The sequence below is a fragment of the Mustela nigripes genome, chromosome 2, assembly GCF_022355385.1.
Source record: "Mustela nigripes isolate SB6536 chromosome 2, MUSNIG.SB6536, whole genome shotgun sequence".
Lineage (NCBI taxonomy): Eukaryota > Metazoa > Chordata > Mammalia > Carnivora > Mustelidae > Mustela > Mustela nigripes.
Window position 1 is genome coordinate 55,379,578 of NC_081558.1, and position 17,825 is coordinate 55,397,402.

General features: G+C 52.1%; 1 protein-coding gene across 2 annotated transcripts in view; it reads left to right on the plus strand.

The window, feature by feature from the left end:
• The window catches only part of GRIP2 (glutamate receptor interacting protein 2), a 40,978-nt gene extending 23,476 nt beyond the window's left edge, over positions 1–17,502 (plus strand). Inside the window, exons 13-24 of one of the 2 annotated variants that reach the window (XM_059390393.1) lie at positions 33–178; positions 979–1,059; positions 2,830–2,896; positions 2,989–3,134; positions 3,984–4,128; positions 5,613–5,752; positions 6,426–6,605; positions 7,621–7,792; positions 9,484–9,589; positions 13,212–13,355; positions 13,798–13,944; positions 14,974–17,502. In XM_059390393.1, the coding sequence (XP_059246376.1) occupies positions 33–178; positions 979–1,059; positions 2,830–2,896; positions 2,989–3,134; positions 3,984–4,128; positions 5,613–5,752; positions 6,426–6,605; positions 7,621–7,792; positions 9,484–9,589; positions 13,212–13,355; positions 13,798–13,944; positions 14,974–15,132 (1,633 nt within the window). In that variant the 3' untranslated portion in view covers positions 15,133–17,502. The other variant, XM_059390394.1, reaches the window with a different exon arrangement.
• Positions 17,503–17,825: the final 323 nt, after the last annotated feature.

The window sequence follows — 17,825 nt, forward strand, 5'->3', positions numbered from 1 at the left end:
GGCTTCTCTCTGTGGGGCTGCCCGGGGTTCAGGTGTGGGCTGCTGCAGGTGGGGGATCGGGTCCTGTCCATCAACGGTATTGCCACCGAGGACGGGACAATGGAGGAAGCCAACCAGCTGCTGCGGAACGCGGCGCTGGCCCACAAGGTCGTGTTGGAGGTCGAGTTTGATGTGGCAGGTGAGTGAGGGCCCCTACCTTCCTCCTCACGCTTTGGGATCCTGTGCGCCCTCCTCCCTTTATCCTGCTCCTGCCTGGGGATGTCCATGCTCTTCCAGCCCCATCCCTCTCTGACCTGGTGACCTTCTCCAAGAGCATTTGTGGCATGTGCCTGAACACCAGTGGTGGCAGGGAAGAAGGGGAGGCAGGAATCCCACATGCCAGCCTGAGGGCTGGTGAGGGATTTTTGTGCCAAAACACGACCTGAGGGAGGGCAGAGAGGAGCTGAAAATATTCCATGTCCCTTGGCAGGCCTTAGGCAAAGAACCCCAAACACACTCAGGTTAGAACTCTGGTCTTGTGATATGGACATTTTGTGACTTTGGAGAGGACTCTCTTGCCCCCCCCCCCCTCAGTTTATCCAACTGTGAAACTGAGACTAGTCCTACTAGTCACTACAGTGAATATTGTTTGGGTTAGATGAGCTCAATCATGTAAAAACACCCTGCCTGGTACATGGTAGGTGCTCAGTAAATTGTTGGGGATGTGAACTGGGTTGGGTTTCACTCTGGGGAAACCCCTGGCTGGCATTCCTGGGGTCTAAGCGCCAGCCCCAAATCTGCTCTGATCGGATAGGTTGTCTGAGACAAAGGTCAGCTCACCATGCCTCAGTTCCCTCCACTGTCAGGTGGAAGAAGCAGGATGGGGTTGGGGCAGTGACTTTGCAGTCTCTCCCAGCTGGCCTAGAATGGGTGGGAAGCTGGGACTCCCTGCACCTCCTTCCTTGGGTCTCACACACATCCACATGTGTTTGCACGCAGAGTCCGTCATCCCGAGCAGTGGCACCTTCCACGTGAAGCTGCCCAAGAGGCGTGGTGTGGAGCTGGGCATCACCATTGGCTGTGAGTCCCTCCCCACCATTCAGTCCCTGCCCCAAGTGAGCCGTCTGCTGGGGGAAATTGCACATCTCCAGCTCAGAGGAGAAGGGGATGCTCCTGGTGGGAAGGCTGGCTTGAGTTCCCTCTGCCTGCAGTGTTCCACTCTGTGTTCTCAGGTGACACCCCCTAGTTGCTGGAAGCCTCAGTTTCCTATTCTGCACAATGGGAGTCTCCTGACCAGCTGGGACTTCTGGTGGGATTAAGTGGTTTATAAGGCACCAACCATGTGGGTCAGGTCTGTGAAATGATCCTCGGTCCCCACCATGGGCTTGACAGAGAGCAGCTATCTAAAAGGGCTGCTGCTGCAGCTCCTTCCTACCCCAAACTCCACTCGATGGAGATGGGAGTTTAAACTCTGGATAGGGCTGCCAGATACAGTTGCACAGGTTGTACATGACACAAGGGTACCCATTTGAGGTGGGCTTAACAATTTTATTACATTATTTCCTCAATGGATAATTAGAAGGGATGTGCTTGTCTCATCTGCAAAGATGCCACATGGTGGAGGCTTAAGTGGGTAGAAGAATAAATGAAACAAGATGGGATTGGGAGGGAGACAAACCATAAGTGACTCTTAATCTCACAACAAACTGAGGGTTGCCGGGGGGAGGGGGTTTGGGAGAAGGGGGTGGGATTATGGACATTGGGGAGGGTATGTGATTTGGTGAGTGCTGTGAAGTGTGTAAACCTGGTGATTCACAGACCTGTACCCCTGGGGATAAAAATATATGTTTATAAAAAATAAAAAATTAAAAAAAAAAAAATAAAAGCTATTTACATATTCTGGGGGAAAAAAAATAAATAAATAAATACAATCTTTAAAACTAAAAAAAAAAAAAAAAAGATGCCACATGGGCTAGAAGGGGCTCCTACCATCTGTTCACTAATGGGAAAATTAGCCCAGATGGATTTTTTTTTTTTTTTCTCAAGAAAACGTAGTTACTCATGTAAGAACCCATTGTCTTAGGTCACATTCCCCCAGAAAGAGCTTCTTAAAGAGTTTCATTCAGAGGGGTTATCAAGAAGGGCTCTTGGAATCAGCACCTGTGTGAGGTGAGGGATGGGGATTGGGCGGACGGAGATGGTGGTTGTAATGCCACCAGTCCCATGGAGAGCTCTAGGGCCAGGAAGGCTTTGGAGGTTGTCCTGAATGAGGCTGGGAGCCAGGCCTTTGCACCACCGTGTGGACCAGGCCACACCCAGGAGCTGTACAACCTTGGCTGAGGCCGCTCTCGGCCAAAGGCAATACCCGGAGAGGGAGCCCTGTGGGAGCCGTTCAACCAGCAATTCCTGCCGCTGGGAGAAGGGAAGACTCAACTGTGGATGGGTCACCCAGTTCTGGGGCCCACCCTGTGCTAGGTGGGAGTGCCAGCCACACATTGCCCCTAAAGGGGCTTACAGTTTGCTGGGAGATGGCCTGAACAGAAGGGAAAAGGGCTGATGTGGAACCAGCAGCTTCTATGTGGCGGGATCCACGTTAGGTTTTGCCTCTCTGGTTTAATCTCATGACATCTCCATGAGTTCTTTGGCATCATCCCCGTTTGTGGAGGGGGAACTGAGGCAGAAAGGGGGCTGATTAGCTCACGGTCACCAGGCAGGAAGCAGTGGGACATGGCACATGGTTTAGTATTCGGGCCCCAACTCCTGGGCCCTCCCAACTCCACTCCTCAAGGCTGAGGCCATCAAAGGTTGGATTCATGGCTTCTTTTACCCCCTGCCACTCCCCCGTCCCAGCGACCAGCAGGAAGCGAGGAGAGCCCCTGATCATCTCTGACATCAAGAAGGGCAGTGTGGCACACAGGTAGGAATGGCCCTGGGTACAGGGTAAGGGGAACAGTCCAGGGGAAGTGCCACGTGCCAGGCTCTTTGCGTCTCCCACTCCTGTTCCAACAGGACCGGCACCCTTGAGCCGGGTGACAAGCTGCTGGCCATCGACAACATCCGCTTGGACAACTGCCCCATGGAGGATGCTGTGCAAATCTTGCGGCAGTGCGAGGACCTGGTGAAACTGAAGATCCGGAAGGACGAGGACAACTCTGGTATGGCCACCACCTGGCCCTGCCACCTCTCTCGGTCCCTACACCAGAGCAGTGGGCTCCAGCTTTCAGTTCGGGGCTCCCTCTGGCCGAGGAGGTGGTTGCCAGGCTGCTGGGGGAGACTCCTTGAATGAGCAGATGCAAGGAGGGAGCCCCGCACCAACATCTCAGGGTCCCTGGGGCAGCCTGGACCCTCTGCAGCCAGCACAAAGCCTAGCAGAGGAGGCCCACAGGGGGGCAGCAGTGAGCCAAGGGGGTGGGTGGGGCAGGGATGGGGAGGGAGTGTGGGGGCCATGTGTGAGTGAAGAAGTAAAGGCTGTCGACTCTGACACCTCTGAGATCAGACAGTTGACAGGAGTGAGTGGCCTGGACAGGGGTAAGAAAAAAATGATGCAGTCTGGGCAGGCAGTAGGGAGGGATGAGGCTGTGGCCCCTGGAGAGCCAGTCCGTTATTCAGAGGTTCAGCTGCCAACTCCTGCCCTGGGAAGGATGGTCTTTTGTGGGCAGATTCTTCTTCTTCATCATCTTTTTTTAAAGAAAAGCCAAAGTCTGGTTTCTTCTTATTCTCATGATTATTATTTTGTGTCCGGGGTGAAGTCTATAGTTTAGAATGTTGGCTTCATGATCCTTTTCTTCTTTTTTCCATGGGGTTTGGGTGCAAGAAAACATCTGTGGAGGCAGAGGTGGCCTCAGGGTCCCTGGGCAGTGCCATCTGAAGTCATGGCACAAGTAGATAGATGAGTGAATGGATGAATTTGAGGGACTAATTTCACCAGGGCACTGGGGGCTGGGGGCGTCGAGCTCCAGTGTCCTGCCCCGCTGCACCCCACCTGATGGGTGCCGCCTTTGCAGATGAGCAAGAGACCACAGGTGCCATCAGCTACACAGTGGAGCTGAAACGCTACGGGGGTCCCCTGGGCATCACCATCTCGGGCACAGAGGAGCCTTTTGACCCCATTGTCATCTCAGGCCTCACCAAACGTGGTCTAGCTGAGAGGTGAGCTGGGGTCCTGTGGGATACATGCGGACCGTCACAGGGCAGGGGTTGGACTCTGGGAACAACCGAAGTGGATTCTGACGTCAGTTCCAAAGTCGAAGTCCTGGGTGGCATCAGGCCTGTCCCTTCTCTCTCTGAGCCTCAGTTCCACAGAGGCAGACCAGCCCCCCTCTGGCAGACCTGCCTCCCAATCTGGAGATTCAGCATTTCTGGAAAGTCAGCATGGTGAGCCTTTTTAGAGCCCCTGCTGTGTGCCTTCAGTCCTGGCACAGCCTGGAGCTTTTCTGGAGGCATTAGGGGCCTCCCTGCTGTCCTCTCCTCTGGGGAAGCTGTGAGAAGAGGGTGTCGCAGGCTGTCCAGACTGGGGGTAGCAGGTGAATCTGGGCCCCAGAGGTGGAACAGGGCCCCACAGGGATTATAGGGAGGCCAGACCTGGGGTGGGGAGACAGGCTGGGCCCCTGGAGAAGGACAGAAGGCTGGCTGCAGCAAGAGGATTGAGCAGGGCAGGGAGTGGGGAGGAACACTGAGCATCGGTGGAGGGCTCCCTGTTCCTCGAACGCCCCCTGCTGGTCCACTGCAGCGACCAGTGTGGTTGGTTCCTATCTCAAGTGCACTCATCCACTCCACCTTGCCTGGGTACTTCCCATGTGCCAACCGGTTCTGGGTCCCCAGGACGCGACAGACAGTCTCTCCTCGCCGGGCTGATCTAGCTCAGTGCTGACCAATTGCAATGTAATGCGATCCCCACATTTCAGTATAAACTTTCTGGTGGCCATATTAGAAAAATAAAAGGAAACAAATAAAATGAATCCTAAATACATATTTATTTCAACACGTGTAGTCAATATATAAATTATTAATGAGAGTTCTATATTCTTTTTTTTTTCATGTTTTGTCTTCAGAACCCATTGTGTATTTTATATAGTCAAGTCATCTCAGTTTGGGCTAGCCACGTTTCGGGACCCAGTAGCCACATGGGACAGACAGCTCTGACCTCCCTCACTCAGCCCACCATCGCCCCCAACTTACGCTCCCGGGCTCCTGGGGATCTGGGTGGGCAAAGCCAGGCACAGTTCCAGAACCTAAATTTAGAGTCAGGCAAATCATCCCCTCCCTCCCAAATTCTAGACTTAATTTTTTTTTAATTTTTTATTTTTTAGAGAGGGAGAGAGTGGGGAGAGGGGCAGAGGGAGAGAAAGAATCTTAAGCAGGCTGCCCAGCATGGAGCCCAATGCGGGGCTCAATCTCACAACCCTGAGATCATGAGCTGAGTTGAAATCGATAATCGAATGCTTTGCTGGCTGAGCCACCCCTACATCCCCCAAATTCTAGACTTTGTACCTCTATGAATGCTACCCTAGATGACACTTGCTTTTTGTTACAGCTGGGTTTAACTGAGGTCCATCAGGCTTGTGCCTGGGGGTTCCTGAGTTCCCCGAAGCCTTGAATGTCTCTCATTCTCTGTCCTGTGCCCCCCTCCCCAGGACTGGCGCTATCCACGTTGGGGATCGTATCCTGGCCATCAACAGTGTTAGCCTCAAGGGCCGGCCTCTTAGTGAGGCCATCCATCTCCTGCAGGTGGCTGGCGAGACTGTCACCCTGAAGATCAAGAAGCAGCTAGACCGTGAGCCTCCCCCTCCTGCCCCTGGGGCCATTGACCCTTTTAGGAAGGGAAATCTCTCTGTACCAGGTTCATGTGCCCAACCTCATGGCATCCTCACCAGATCCTATGGAGCTGGGAAGACACCTGGGACAGCTGAGGAGACCAGACTCAGAGAGGGGAGGGGTGGTCCCAAGGTCACAGCTTGTGTAGGGCAGAGTCTGGGTCTGAACCACCCTCTCCATCACTGCCTGCCTCTCAAGGCTGCTTGTTCTGCCTTAGGGTTGTAGTGTGTACATTCCTCAGTTTCCCCTGAATTTGAGCCCTGTGCCTTGGCAGGGAGGCCACCAGCTGCAGTGGAAGGAGCCTGAGATTTTGGGCCTGCCTTCTAATCTGGGCTTCACTGTTGTTCACCATGTGACCTTGGGTGTGTTGTGCAGACCCAGAGCCTCAGAGGTTCCCCAGGGCCAAGTGCAGAGAACTCAGCCTCAGTTTTCCTATCTGTGAAATGGGTTTGCCCATTAGAGTGCCCCTTCCCTTCTATCAGATTGCTCAGCAGTAGGCTCGGGGCTGGGGGTAGGGGGGCTCGGTGCCTGTGAGACAAACCAGACAGAAATGGGGAAACTGAAGCTCACGGAGTGTCTCTGTGTCTCTGAGGTCAGAGGCCAGTGGTGGTGACACCCCCTTTTTGTCCTAGGGCCCCTCCCACGACGCAAGTCAGGCAGCCTCAGCGAGGCCAGTGATGCAGATGAGGATCCACCCGAGGCACTCAAAGGAGGCCTGCTGGCAGCCCGGTTCTCACCCGCTGTCCCCAGCGTGGACAGCGCTGTGGAGTCCTGGGACAGCTCGGCCACAGAGGGTGGATTTGGGGGCCCAGGTAATGCCTTGGGGCCCCAGGACCAGTGACATGCTCTCTCTGGACACCCCAGCTGCCACACATTGGCAGGGGCTGTTCTCTCTGCCTCATTCTCTCTCCTCCTCTCCCTGCTTCATCCTTCAGGGCCACTTCCAGAAGGCAGACCCCACCCCCACCAAGACCCCATTGGCCATTCTCAGGGCCCCTCACTGCTCAGAGCATGGAACTCAGGCCTTTGCACATCTTTTGATTGATACCCATAGCCCCGTGGAGTTCCCCACCTTGAGGTTAAGGACCAAGTTGGCCTTACTTTCGTCTTTCTCATTCCTAGCCCCAGTGCTCTGTACACAGCAGGTGCCCAAGCAATATTTATTGCACCCAGTTGAAGATGGGAAGCTTGAAAGCCCCTTCCCACCCTGTCCCATAAGACCAGCCTTAAGATGGACACATCCAGGCTGCCCTGTGAGGCCATAAGCCCCTCCCCCATGCATGTGGAGACCCATGGGTGGCCTTAAGGTTTGGGGGGCATTTGACCCCAGCAGCTGGCCTTCTGGCCTCTCTAAGGCTCAGCTCAGAGAACTAGTGGAGCAAGGCCTCTAAGTGGCCTTGGGTGGCTCCCAGCACTGGGCCTCACTGGTAGTATATTTGCCTTCCCTGGGTCTCTGCTTCCCCATGTCTTGTCCTTGATCAGCATCTCTTAGCTTACTTCTGGGGCAGGGTCTTGAGAGCTCCCAAAGGCAGGCAGAGAGGAATGGTTTAAATAGTGAACCTCCTCCCCAGGCAGGAGGCAGCCAGGCTAAGCCCAGTGGAGCCGGGACAGGGACTTACTTGGAACCCTGGCCATTAACTCTTCTGCTGGGTAATCAGGAGTTCCAGGGGATTCTGGGGGTAGGGACTAGGTGGCAAGGCACTCAGGGGACTCTGGGTAGTCACGTCAGGCAAGAGTGGGCAAAGACCTATCCAGGGTCATCCAGCACAGCTGGAAAAGGGACGGGAAGGAAGGTAAGTTACAGACATCTCCCTCTCCACCTGGCAGGCTCCTACACTCCACAGACAGTGGCTCGGGGCATGACCCCCCAGGAGTGGCGGCCCAGCCGGCTAAGAAGCAGCCCCCCACCCACTGAACCCCGGAGGACGAGCTATACCCCGGCCCCCACGGATGAGAGCTTCCCCGAGGAGGAGGAAGAGGACTGGGAGCCACCAACTAGGTCTGTGGTGGGAAGGCCATGAGGGATGAGGCAGTCATGGTCTCCTGGCTCAGTTGGGTTGACGGTCCCTTTGCCACAGTGGTGGGGACAGCAGAGAGTCTTGTCTGGCTCCCGAGGAGGGGCACCTCTCAGGAGAGCAGAGGGGACATCAGGCAGTGTTGCCTTGGCCAGGCTGAGATGGGGATGAGGGTGCCCTAGGGAGAGGGCACAGCAGTGGCAAAGGCATGGAAGGTGTTTGCCTTTCCAGAGTCTGGTGATCTCCTATTCTCAGATGAGCAGCTCAGAACTTGAACCCGACCCTTTAGACTTAGCCCAGATGGCTTGATGGCCTCCTGCAAAGGCCCTTGGGTTCCAAACACTCGCCCTGGCCATGGATGTGGTTTGGTAGCATTGGCTTTGAAGGACACCGCATGACCCCCAGAGGTGACTCCTGCCAAGAGCAGGCCCTATGGAGAAACGTTGTTTCTCATCCAGCCCCAGCCACCTGTCCTGTGCCTGTGCTTTGGATCGGGTACTTCCTTCAGCCTCTAGTGCCTTTCCCTTTCTCTTCCTGGCCAAGGCCTCTGCAGCCTTGGAAACCCAGCTTATGTTCCCCTGCCTGCAGGAGGCTCCCTTCACTTTCCCAAGCACAAGGCATCCCTCCCTCCATTGGCCCCCAACCGCTCCTGTGAGCCTCCTCCTGGCACTGGCTGCCTTGTGTGCACCTGGTTAATGACCTGGCTGTTGTCCCTTCTGGGTAGGGCTCCTAGCTGGGTGCCTGGCCCCCAGTGGGTATGGCTGCACACCTTGTGACCGAATTGCCAGCATCTTGAAAACGGGAGAACAGGGGCTACACCTTATTCACCGCTGTAGCCCTGGGCCCTGCAGAACCCTGGCCCAGGGAATGTTTGTGGGATTGGTTTGAATGGAGAGAATAGCCTTCAGCCTTTGTCTTCTCATTTTTAAAATGGGAAGGACGGGAGGCAACCATGGCACCTCATCCTCCCTGAGTCCCCTTAGGAGAGAAAAGCTCACGGGCCTTAATAAGAAAGTGCTTTGCAGACCCATCCTTTATAAGTGGCTGGGACTTTGTAAGTGGCAAGTGGCTTTGTGAACTAGGAAGCATGCCAGTGTGACTTGTTACCATTCTAACAAGCCTCGATTTTAGAGCTGATGATGGGCTTGTAACAGTGGAGGCCGTGGGGTGGCCTGGACCCTTCCCCAAGCCCAGATACACCATCCTCTCCATCCATCTGTGTCCTCGCTGGTTCCAGCTCTGTCCCTGTCACTGTGCTATAATGCCGTGTGTCTGGGTGGGGCCAGGGCCCGTCCTCTGGGGCTACACCATGGATCTCCTCTCTGTCTGTCTGTCTGTCTGTCCGTCCGTCTGTCTCTCTTCCCAGGCGTCCTGTGTCACCGCTCTCCACCCCGTCTCATCTGCCCCTGTTCTAACTGGCCACCGACAGTCCTGGTCGCCCCTAACTGCGTCTTCTTCCCCCAATCCCGTGTCACCAACCACTGCCCTGGGGCCCCAGCACTGCCACCGAGGACGCCTGCCCGCCTGCCTGCCCGCCCGCCCGCCCGCCCGCCCACCCTAAGGCCCTTCGAGCCCAACGCTGGGCCCCGGGGCCCCGAAGACTCCTCAGGCCCCAACCCGCCTGCTCGCCCACCTGCCCACCGGGAGTTGACCCTCTCTGGTTCCTACGTTACAGCCCAGCCCCCGGCCCTGCCCGTGAGGAGGGCTTCTGGCGCATGTTTGGGGAAGCGCTCGAAGACCTGGAGTCATGTGGTCAGTCAGAGCTGCTGAGGGAACTGGAGGTAGGGCCACCCACCCCGCAGACGTTCCTGGGGAACCCCCGTGCATGGACACTACTGATGCGCATGCCTTTGGAAACAAGCATGTTGATGGGATCCTGCCCGTGCGTGGTGTGCACCACACACTCACTTGGCGCCCTCCGTGTACAGGTGTCTTTACACACATGCAGGCTGTGCATGGACACATACAGAGGTGTGATGGAGAGCACTGGCATGGCGCATGGAGGTGTGTGCACATGCAGACGCGTGTGCAGCAGGGGCATGCGTGTGTGCGTGCATGTGAGCATGCTCGTGTATGCACAGATGCGGAGGGTATTTTCACAGCAGATGTGTGTGAGCGCACGTTTGGATGCCGAGGGGCGGTTTTCGAGTCTGTGTGCAGGTACGGCCTGGAGATGTGGTGGTGGGCATGCCCTGTGGGAGCACGTGGATGTCAGCGTCAGGGACAGCATAGGGGATGAGGGCTTGGGGGAACTGAGAAGTGAATACAGCTTTGTGCGGGGTCAGCACGGCCCATGGTGGAACAGGCTGCCCGGGAAGGTCTAGGAAGGATCCCGCTGGGTCATTTCAGAAACTCCTTCATGCTCTGAGAACATTAATTTAAACTTTCACTTTATCTGTACTTTTGCCCCTTTAATCGTTGATTTTTTTCCTCCATTGGTCTTACAAATCACTATGCTCCTCGAAGAACTGATTTTGGGCTTTGTTAATTCTCTCATGAGTTTCGTAGTTTTCTGTCTTACTCATTTCTGTGTTTAGCTTCTTCTTCATTTGTGTTTACTATGTTTTCTACCATTGTGCATCCTAAGCTATGATTTTACCCACAGACACTGCTTTGGCTGGATTCCACAAATTTTGATTGTGATGCTTTTATGGATCATTCAATTCCAAATATTTCAAAAAAATTTTATTATGATTTTAGTTAAGCCCTTGAATGACACAGAAGTGGAGTGTTTTGTTTTTTATTTTTTATTTTATTTATTTTTTAAAAAAGATTTTATTTATTTATTTAACAGACAGATCACAAGTAGGCAGAGAGGCAGGCAGAGAGAGGAAGGGAAGCAGGCTCCCCGCTGATCAGAAAGCCCCATGCGGGGCTTGATCCCAGGACCCTAGGACCACGACCCGAGCCCAAAGGCAGAAGCTTTAACCCACTGAGCCACCCAGGCACCCCGAGTTTTGTTTTTTAAATCCAAATTTTAAAACCAATTCATACTGGGTTTTAGTTCATATGTACTATGGCCAGAGAATGTGTTCCATATTCTTTGAATTCTTTGGCATTTGTTGAGACTTATTTGTGGCCCAGTATGTGATCAGTTTTAGTAAACATTTCATGTATGCCTACAAAACAATGCAAATTCCCTTTTGTTGGGTGTAGGGTTTTCTGTAGATCAAGATTGTTCATAGACTTGTTCAAATCAGCATTCTTATGAAATGTTATATGGTTTATTTATCTTTTTTTATTGTTGTTGTTGATGGTATTATAAAATTATCATGAGTGGAGATTCAGCAAGTTCTTGACATTTTGTCATTTTTGTTTTCTGTCCTTTGAGGCTATATTGCTAGTTTCATATAAATTAATGCTTGCTGGAACTTTTTGGTGAATTTTTCTCTTTATTATTCATCAGTATCTCTATCCCTATGTACTTTCCACTTTAAATTCCATTTTCCCCCATAACAATATGGTTCCACCAGATTTATTTTATTAATGTTTCCTGTCTTTTTTCCAATTTGTTTTCAAAATTACTGTTACTAAGTATGTACATTTATCATTTTAAACATATCTATTTCATGCTGTATGTAGCTGATTTTTCCCCCAATCCAAGAACCTTTCTTTTTTTAAAGGTTAGTTCATTTATATTTATTATGATTACTAATATAATTAAACTTAATTCCAGCATCCAATTAATTCTTTCTATGTATCCCACTTTCTCTGTATTTCTAATCTACTATTTTTCCTTTTCTAGCATTGATAAATTTCTTATTCCTCTTTACTCTCTCCACCACCAAAACAGTCATTTTTATAATTTTTATTCTTTTAGTGATTATCCTTAATTCATTTATTTTAATAATCAATTTTTAAATTTAAAATATTTTATTATTACAGAAGCCATATATGTGGATGGTGCAAAATTAGATAAATGAGATAAAATCAAAACTAAAATAAGCAAAATAAAATATAAGAACACAATGTTCCCACCACACATAGATCGTGACTGTTAATGCTTCAGTGAGAGTCTGTGTATTTTTAGAATAGTGAAACCATGATGTACACACTACAGCTACTCCATTTCTTTCCATACAGAGAAATAACTATCTAATATGTTTTCATCTCTTTTAATACCAAGGTCATATGTAGATTTTCACAGTTGACCCCAAATTTCCCTTTATACCTGGTCTGGCTAAACCAGCGCCCAGTCCATGCTTGGCACCTTGTTATTATGCCTTTTCAGTCTCTCTTAATTTTAGTCCAGCACCTTCTTAATGATGCTAATTTGAAAATTTTGTTTATTAAGATAAAATTCACATAACTTAAAATTTACCATGTTAAAGTGTAAATTGAATATTAAAAGTAAAAAGAATGAATTAAGAAGAATCATGAATACCGGCTATTCACGATGTTGCATTTACACAACCAGAACATTTCTGACATCCCCAAAAGAAACCCCACATGTCCCAGCCACTGTCTGCTTTTTGTCTCTATGGATTTGCCTGTTCTGGATATTTCTTATAAATGAGGTCATGCAGTATGTGGCCTTTCATGTCTGACTTTTTTCATTTAGCTTGATGTTGTAGAACGTATAAGTTCTTCATGCTTTTTATGGCCAAATAATATTCCATTCTATGGACAGACTAACTTTTTGGAAAGATCAGGTGCATTTGACTTTTTCTAGCGAAGTCGAGTCAATGCCTTTGTGCCCTCTCCTTAACGAGACAGGGCCTGTAGAATGCTCTAAACTCTAAACTCTCTCCTCTTGTCTCCCTGCTTGTTTATAAATTGCTCACCTAGTTCATGTGGGGTTCTAGTCAGTACTCATTCCGGTTGAAGGCAATTAACTTCTTTGCTCACTGTTGCTTCTTGCATTCTTCTTGCTTCTGAGTTCATCCTTTAAGATCTTTAAATGAGACTCTTGGAGTGGTAAACTCTTTGCGGTTTCATATGTGATTTTATCTTATTTATTTTTGTGATGAGCAAGATAGCAGAGTGGTTAAGATCCTTGACTTTGAAACCAGATTCTGATTTCAAATCATAATATCTCTTAGCCTGGGTTTTCTTACCTATACAATGGACCCCCGCCCCCCTGCTACCGCCGCCAAAATGGTATTTGCCTGTCTGGTAGTATCGTAGAGAACAAAATGGGTTCTGTGTGTATAGTGAGTAGAACTGAGCTCAGAAGAGAGTAAGCATTACTCATTTAGGGCCAACAATTAGTATTCTGATTGTGGGTGTGATCGAGGATCCCCTCCCCCGCCCATGCTCAGACCAAGAGCCCAGGAGACCATAGACCCTGTCTATGCTGTGCACCGCTGGGACTTTGAAGGCCGACACAGAGTAGTTGTCCACAGATTCTGACTGCAAACAGCAGGCAAACAGGCATCGCCATGAAGGACTGTGTATCCGCAGGCATCCATCATGACGGGCACGGTGCAGAGTGTGGCCCTCGAGGGCAGACCCAGCCACCAGCCCTGGCGGAGGGGCCAGGAGGTACAAGCGTCCCCTGAAGAGATGCAGGAGCTGTTGCTGCCGACACCCTTAGAGATGCACAAGGTGGGCGCTGGGGCTGGGCACGGGGTGTACATATATACACCACTTCCTTAAAGGAGAAGCCGGCCTCCCTTGCCATCTGTAGGTTACTACATAGAAAAATGGAGAAGAAACCTCTCCACCGGTAGCCCTTAGAAGGCTCAGAGCTTCTTGGTAAATTTGAAAGATGAGCAAGTGTTAGAGGGGTGGAAACCTGTCAATACCCCACGGAGACATTCTCCTGAGGGAAGGGAGAGGACTGAAGAAGAACTGAGAAGGAACCCCTTCCCCAGGTTCCCCACTGTGACTGGTGCCGGGAACCGAAGGGTGTGTGCCATGGAGAACGGCAGGGAGCGCAGCTGGGCTGGGGGCTTGGTGTGGGTTCCACACCAAGGGATTTGGGCTGCTGTGGGGAGCTGGGGTAAAGGTCAGATCTCCAGGGAATTCCTCTTCCTTCTGCTCCCAGGTGACCCTACACAAGGACCCCTTGCGGAATGACTTTGGTTTTAGCGTCTCTGATGGCCTCCTGGAGAAGGGTGTCTATGTCCACACTGTGCGCCCTGATGGGCCAGCCCAACGTGGTGGCCTCCGGCCCTTTGACAGGGTCCTTCAGGTAATGCTGGGCTGAGGGCACCATAGATAGTGTGACCTTTCCTTGCCTCCAGTGGAAGGAGCCCCACTTCTACCCTGGCTGAGTGGCCTTAGGCAGGTCACCTTTTCTCCCTGAGCCCCAGCTTCCTCCTACGTGAAGGGAATGACAACACTCCTATAGTCAGGTCAGGCTCTGTTACGCTGCAATAACAGCCAGCCCCGAATCTTAGTGTCTTAACACACAAACATTTATTTGTCCACTGGGGGCCGGCATGGGCTTGCTCCACCAGGCTGGTGGGGGACTCTGCCCTCTGGCAAATGCCTTCCACCACCTGACATGGTAATGGAGACTGGAAAATCACCCGTGGGTTTTTTTCCTGCCTTCACCTAGAAGCATCACCCACCACTCCCTTTCACAGCCTATTGGCCAGAACCGGTCACATGGCCCCACTAATGGCAAGGGAGCCTGGGAAATGCACGTGAGCAGAAGGAAAGCTCTGGAACTGCACTGGTCCCACCACCCGGCGGTGTTTTTCCTATGCTCCAGCTGCTTTTGTTCCCCTGGTGTGATTTCTGCTGTGTTGGTGCTACATTTACCGAATATGGTTCCTTTATGGTGGCAGAGGCTTTCCGACTTGGATTTATTTTGAAAGGAAGCGTTTCGTGTCATTAGGAATGAAAAACCAGCACTCCTTGCTTGACATAGAAGGTCACTGTGAAATAAAAAGTCAAAGAAGCAAAGCAACGTCACCAGTTCTAGGCAGGAAGCTGAGTGTGTGTTCTGCTCTTCCATGTTGAAAAAGGGAGAGGAGTGGTGTTAGAGGAGTAGGAAGGATGTCCTGGCGCCCCCTTTGGGGTTTCCCTTTGATAAAACCTAACCAGAGGGATTGAGAGAGTGCTCAATGAAGGAGGACTTCTCTCTGTGTGTTCTAGATGGACCCTGTATCTGGGCTGGGCCCAGGCCCACCCTTGAGGACACCTCATGATTCCTACCTACTTCAGCCTGGGCTCCGCTGATGCCCATCTGTCCCCTTGGCTGTGTTCCCCACAGGTCAACCACGTTCGCACGCGGGACTTTGACTGCTGCCTGGCTGTGCCGCTCCTGGCGGAGGCAGGCGACGTCCTAGCACTGGTCATCAGCCGCAACCCTCTGGCACAGAGCAGCCAAGCCCCACGAGCACCGGGCCCCAGCAGCCCCCGGATGCTCTGAAGTCAGCACGTGGTCTGGACACCCCAGGGGCTGCTGGAGTAGATCCTGGCCGCCAGACCTGTAACTGGGCTGGAGACCTGGCCGCTCACTCATCCATCTGTTCATCTGGCAGGCTCTGAGCCACGGACGGAATCTGTCTCTCTTCTCCGGTTCTGTGGTCCCTGCCCCAGTTGGAGTGACATCTAGGTCTTTCTCCATGTTGGGACTCCCAGAATGCCCAGAGGAGCCCCACTCAGTAGGAGTTGAAAAAGGCTGCTCAGCTGGGAGAAGAGGAGCCTAGGAGCTAGGGAGCCCAGCTCATTGGGAGTGTTTTCTCCCAGCAGAGCTGTATAGTTGCAGAGGAGGAGTGAGCTCCCTGTCACAGAGGTGAGCAAGTTGGAACTTGATAGCCCCGGTGCAATCACGGACTGAGGTGTGAGGCGTCTGGGCAATGGGTCCACACATGCTCAGGTAGTTAGTTGCCCCACAGGAGGAGCATTTAGGGTGTGGCTGGGGGGGGCAATTTTTCTGGACAGCCTCCCACCAAGAGGGATGCCACTCAGGGTGGGAGCCTAGCCCCTTCCCTTCTCCAGAATTCTGGTGTTTGGGGTTTGCTGGCTTCCCCACTTAAGAGGCTCTTGAGCTGGGGTGACTGAATTCCAGGAATCATCAGCTTATTGATTCTGAAAGTGAGTGATTCATTTCCACCTCTCTGGTCTGAAGCCTCCAGGATTTGAGACCTGCAGTTCTTCGCCCTTTGGGCCAGCTTGGTGTCAGGCTTTGGGCTCTCAGCCCCTCCTGCTTTTGTTGGAGGTGTAGGCACAGATCTATATAAATATACCCCTCTCAGGCCAGGCCCCTCGCGATCTGAGGGAGTCATCTGGGACAAAAGACCTAGGAGTTTTTATTCACCTGCCATTTCAGTGGAGATGGGAAGACCATAGAGGTATCACATGGAAGATGACATATGTCCTCTCCAATCTTCAATCCCATGAAGGAGGAGAGACGCAGAGAGGGAGGCCCAGAGGCAAAGGTAGGCAGGTAGGAGAGAGGTGAGCCATTCTCACGCCCAAAGGTGACAGTGTCCAAAGGGGCCATTTAAGAAAGTTTATTCCCACTTGAAATCTGGAACACCAGCATTCCTTAAAGTCATTGTCCTCCTTTTCCACAGACCAGAAACCTTTTTGATTTTGAGAAGGGCAGAGGCCTGCACCTGGTGGTCTGGGCTGCAGCCCCAGAGATGGAAGTGGGCAGTCTGGATCCCCAGGTCAGGTCTGGGGATTTGCTTTGCTCTGAATGGGGGTCTCAGGAAAATGGGGCATCAACTCCCATCTGCATCCTCCATGCTGTGGAGTCAAGAGGCTTGTTCTTTTTGCTCTGGGTTGCAGCTTGCTCGCTCTGTGACCCCTCCCCCTTGGTATGACCCTCTCTGGACAATCTAGGGGAGGATAGTCTCTGAGCAGGTACGGGCCTCCCTGTCACGGCCGGAACCATGCCCACAGGGCACCCTGCCCACTCTCTGCCCAAGGGCCTGCATTCCCTTGTCTTCTCCCTCCACTTCCCCGCTCCCTGCCTTCCCTGGGGAGCCTTCCATGCCAGGGCTGGACTGCCCATTGCCTCTGCTATTGTGGATTCCTGTGTAAACACCCGCCCTGGGGTGAAAGGGCACTGCCTTCCCCCCCAGCATAGGGGCACCGAGCAAAAGCCAAGGGCCCTCAGCTTGGGGGCCACAGAGACATGGGGCTCTGTGAGCTTGGGCAAGTTGCCCAGCCTCTCTGGGCCTCTGGCAAGGGATGGGGCTGGACAGTCCACACTCCCAGGGCCTCTCAGCTCAGGAGAACTGCGTTCGACTGCGGGTGAGGGAAGCAGTAGCCCCCTCCCCCGACTGGTGGCCCCCTGCCTCCTCGGGCTGAGGCCTCTGCCATCCCCCCTGATGTATGCAACCAGGCCACCAGTGGCCCCTGGCGTGGCCAGCCTTCTCATATGCAATATTTCCTCTGGCTTCTCATGGGGATCATTGATCCCAGACTTGACATTCCCCGATGCCCGTCCCCGTTGAGCATCCTGCCTGCCTATGCATTTTGGGTACAGCTCCTGTGACCTTCCCCTTCCACCCCCAAAAGCTGTATTTTTCTCTGGCTGAGATTAGAGCATATTCCTTGTAAAGTATTTTTCTACATGGGGTTTTCTTAGGGCTCTCGGGAAGCACATGCCAAGGGGCTGCATTGCCAAGGCCATTTGGGGTCTGGGGCCCGTGTATAAATCTGTTCTGCAGGGGCTGCAGGGACTTAGGAGCTGGGGGTGGGTGAGGTGCTGTTGGAATGGTTTTTTTTTTTAATAAAATTATTTAAATGCAACTAGACTGTGGTGTCTGTTTTTGTTTGTTTTGTTTTTTTAAAATCATAGGCTGGCCATAGTCAGCTTTGGTTTAGAGGTGATGACATCTTCCCTGCTTTTAATTCATTCATCCATTCTGTAGGTCTCCTTGGGCTCTGCATCATTCCAGCCCCTGGGAAAACGAAAACAACATGAACACGGCAGATGAGGCCCTGTCCACATGGGGCTTAGATTTTAATGGCAGACAGTGAACGAGGCAGCAAATTGTAAAGGATTATTTCAGGAGGTAGAGAGTGCAGTGAAGAAAAAAACAACCCAAAAAACCCAGTCATGGGCATAGAGAAGAGGGTGGGGGTTGGCGAGAGCTGTAGCTCAGG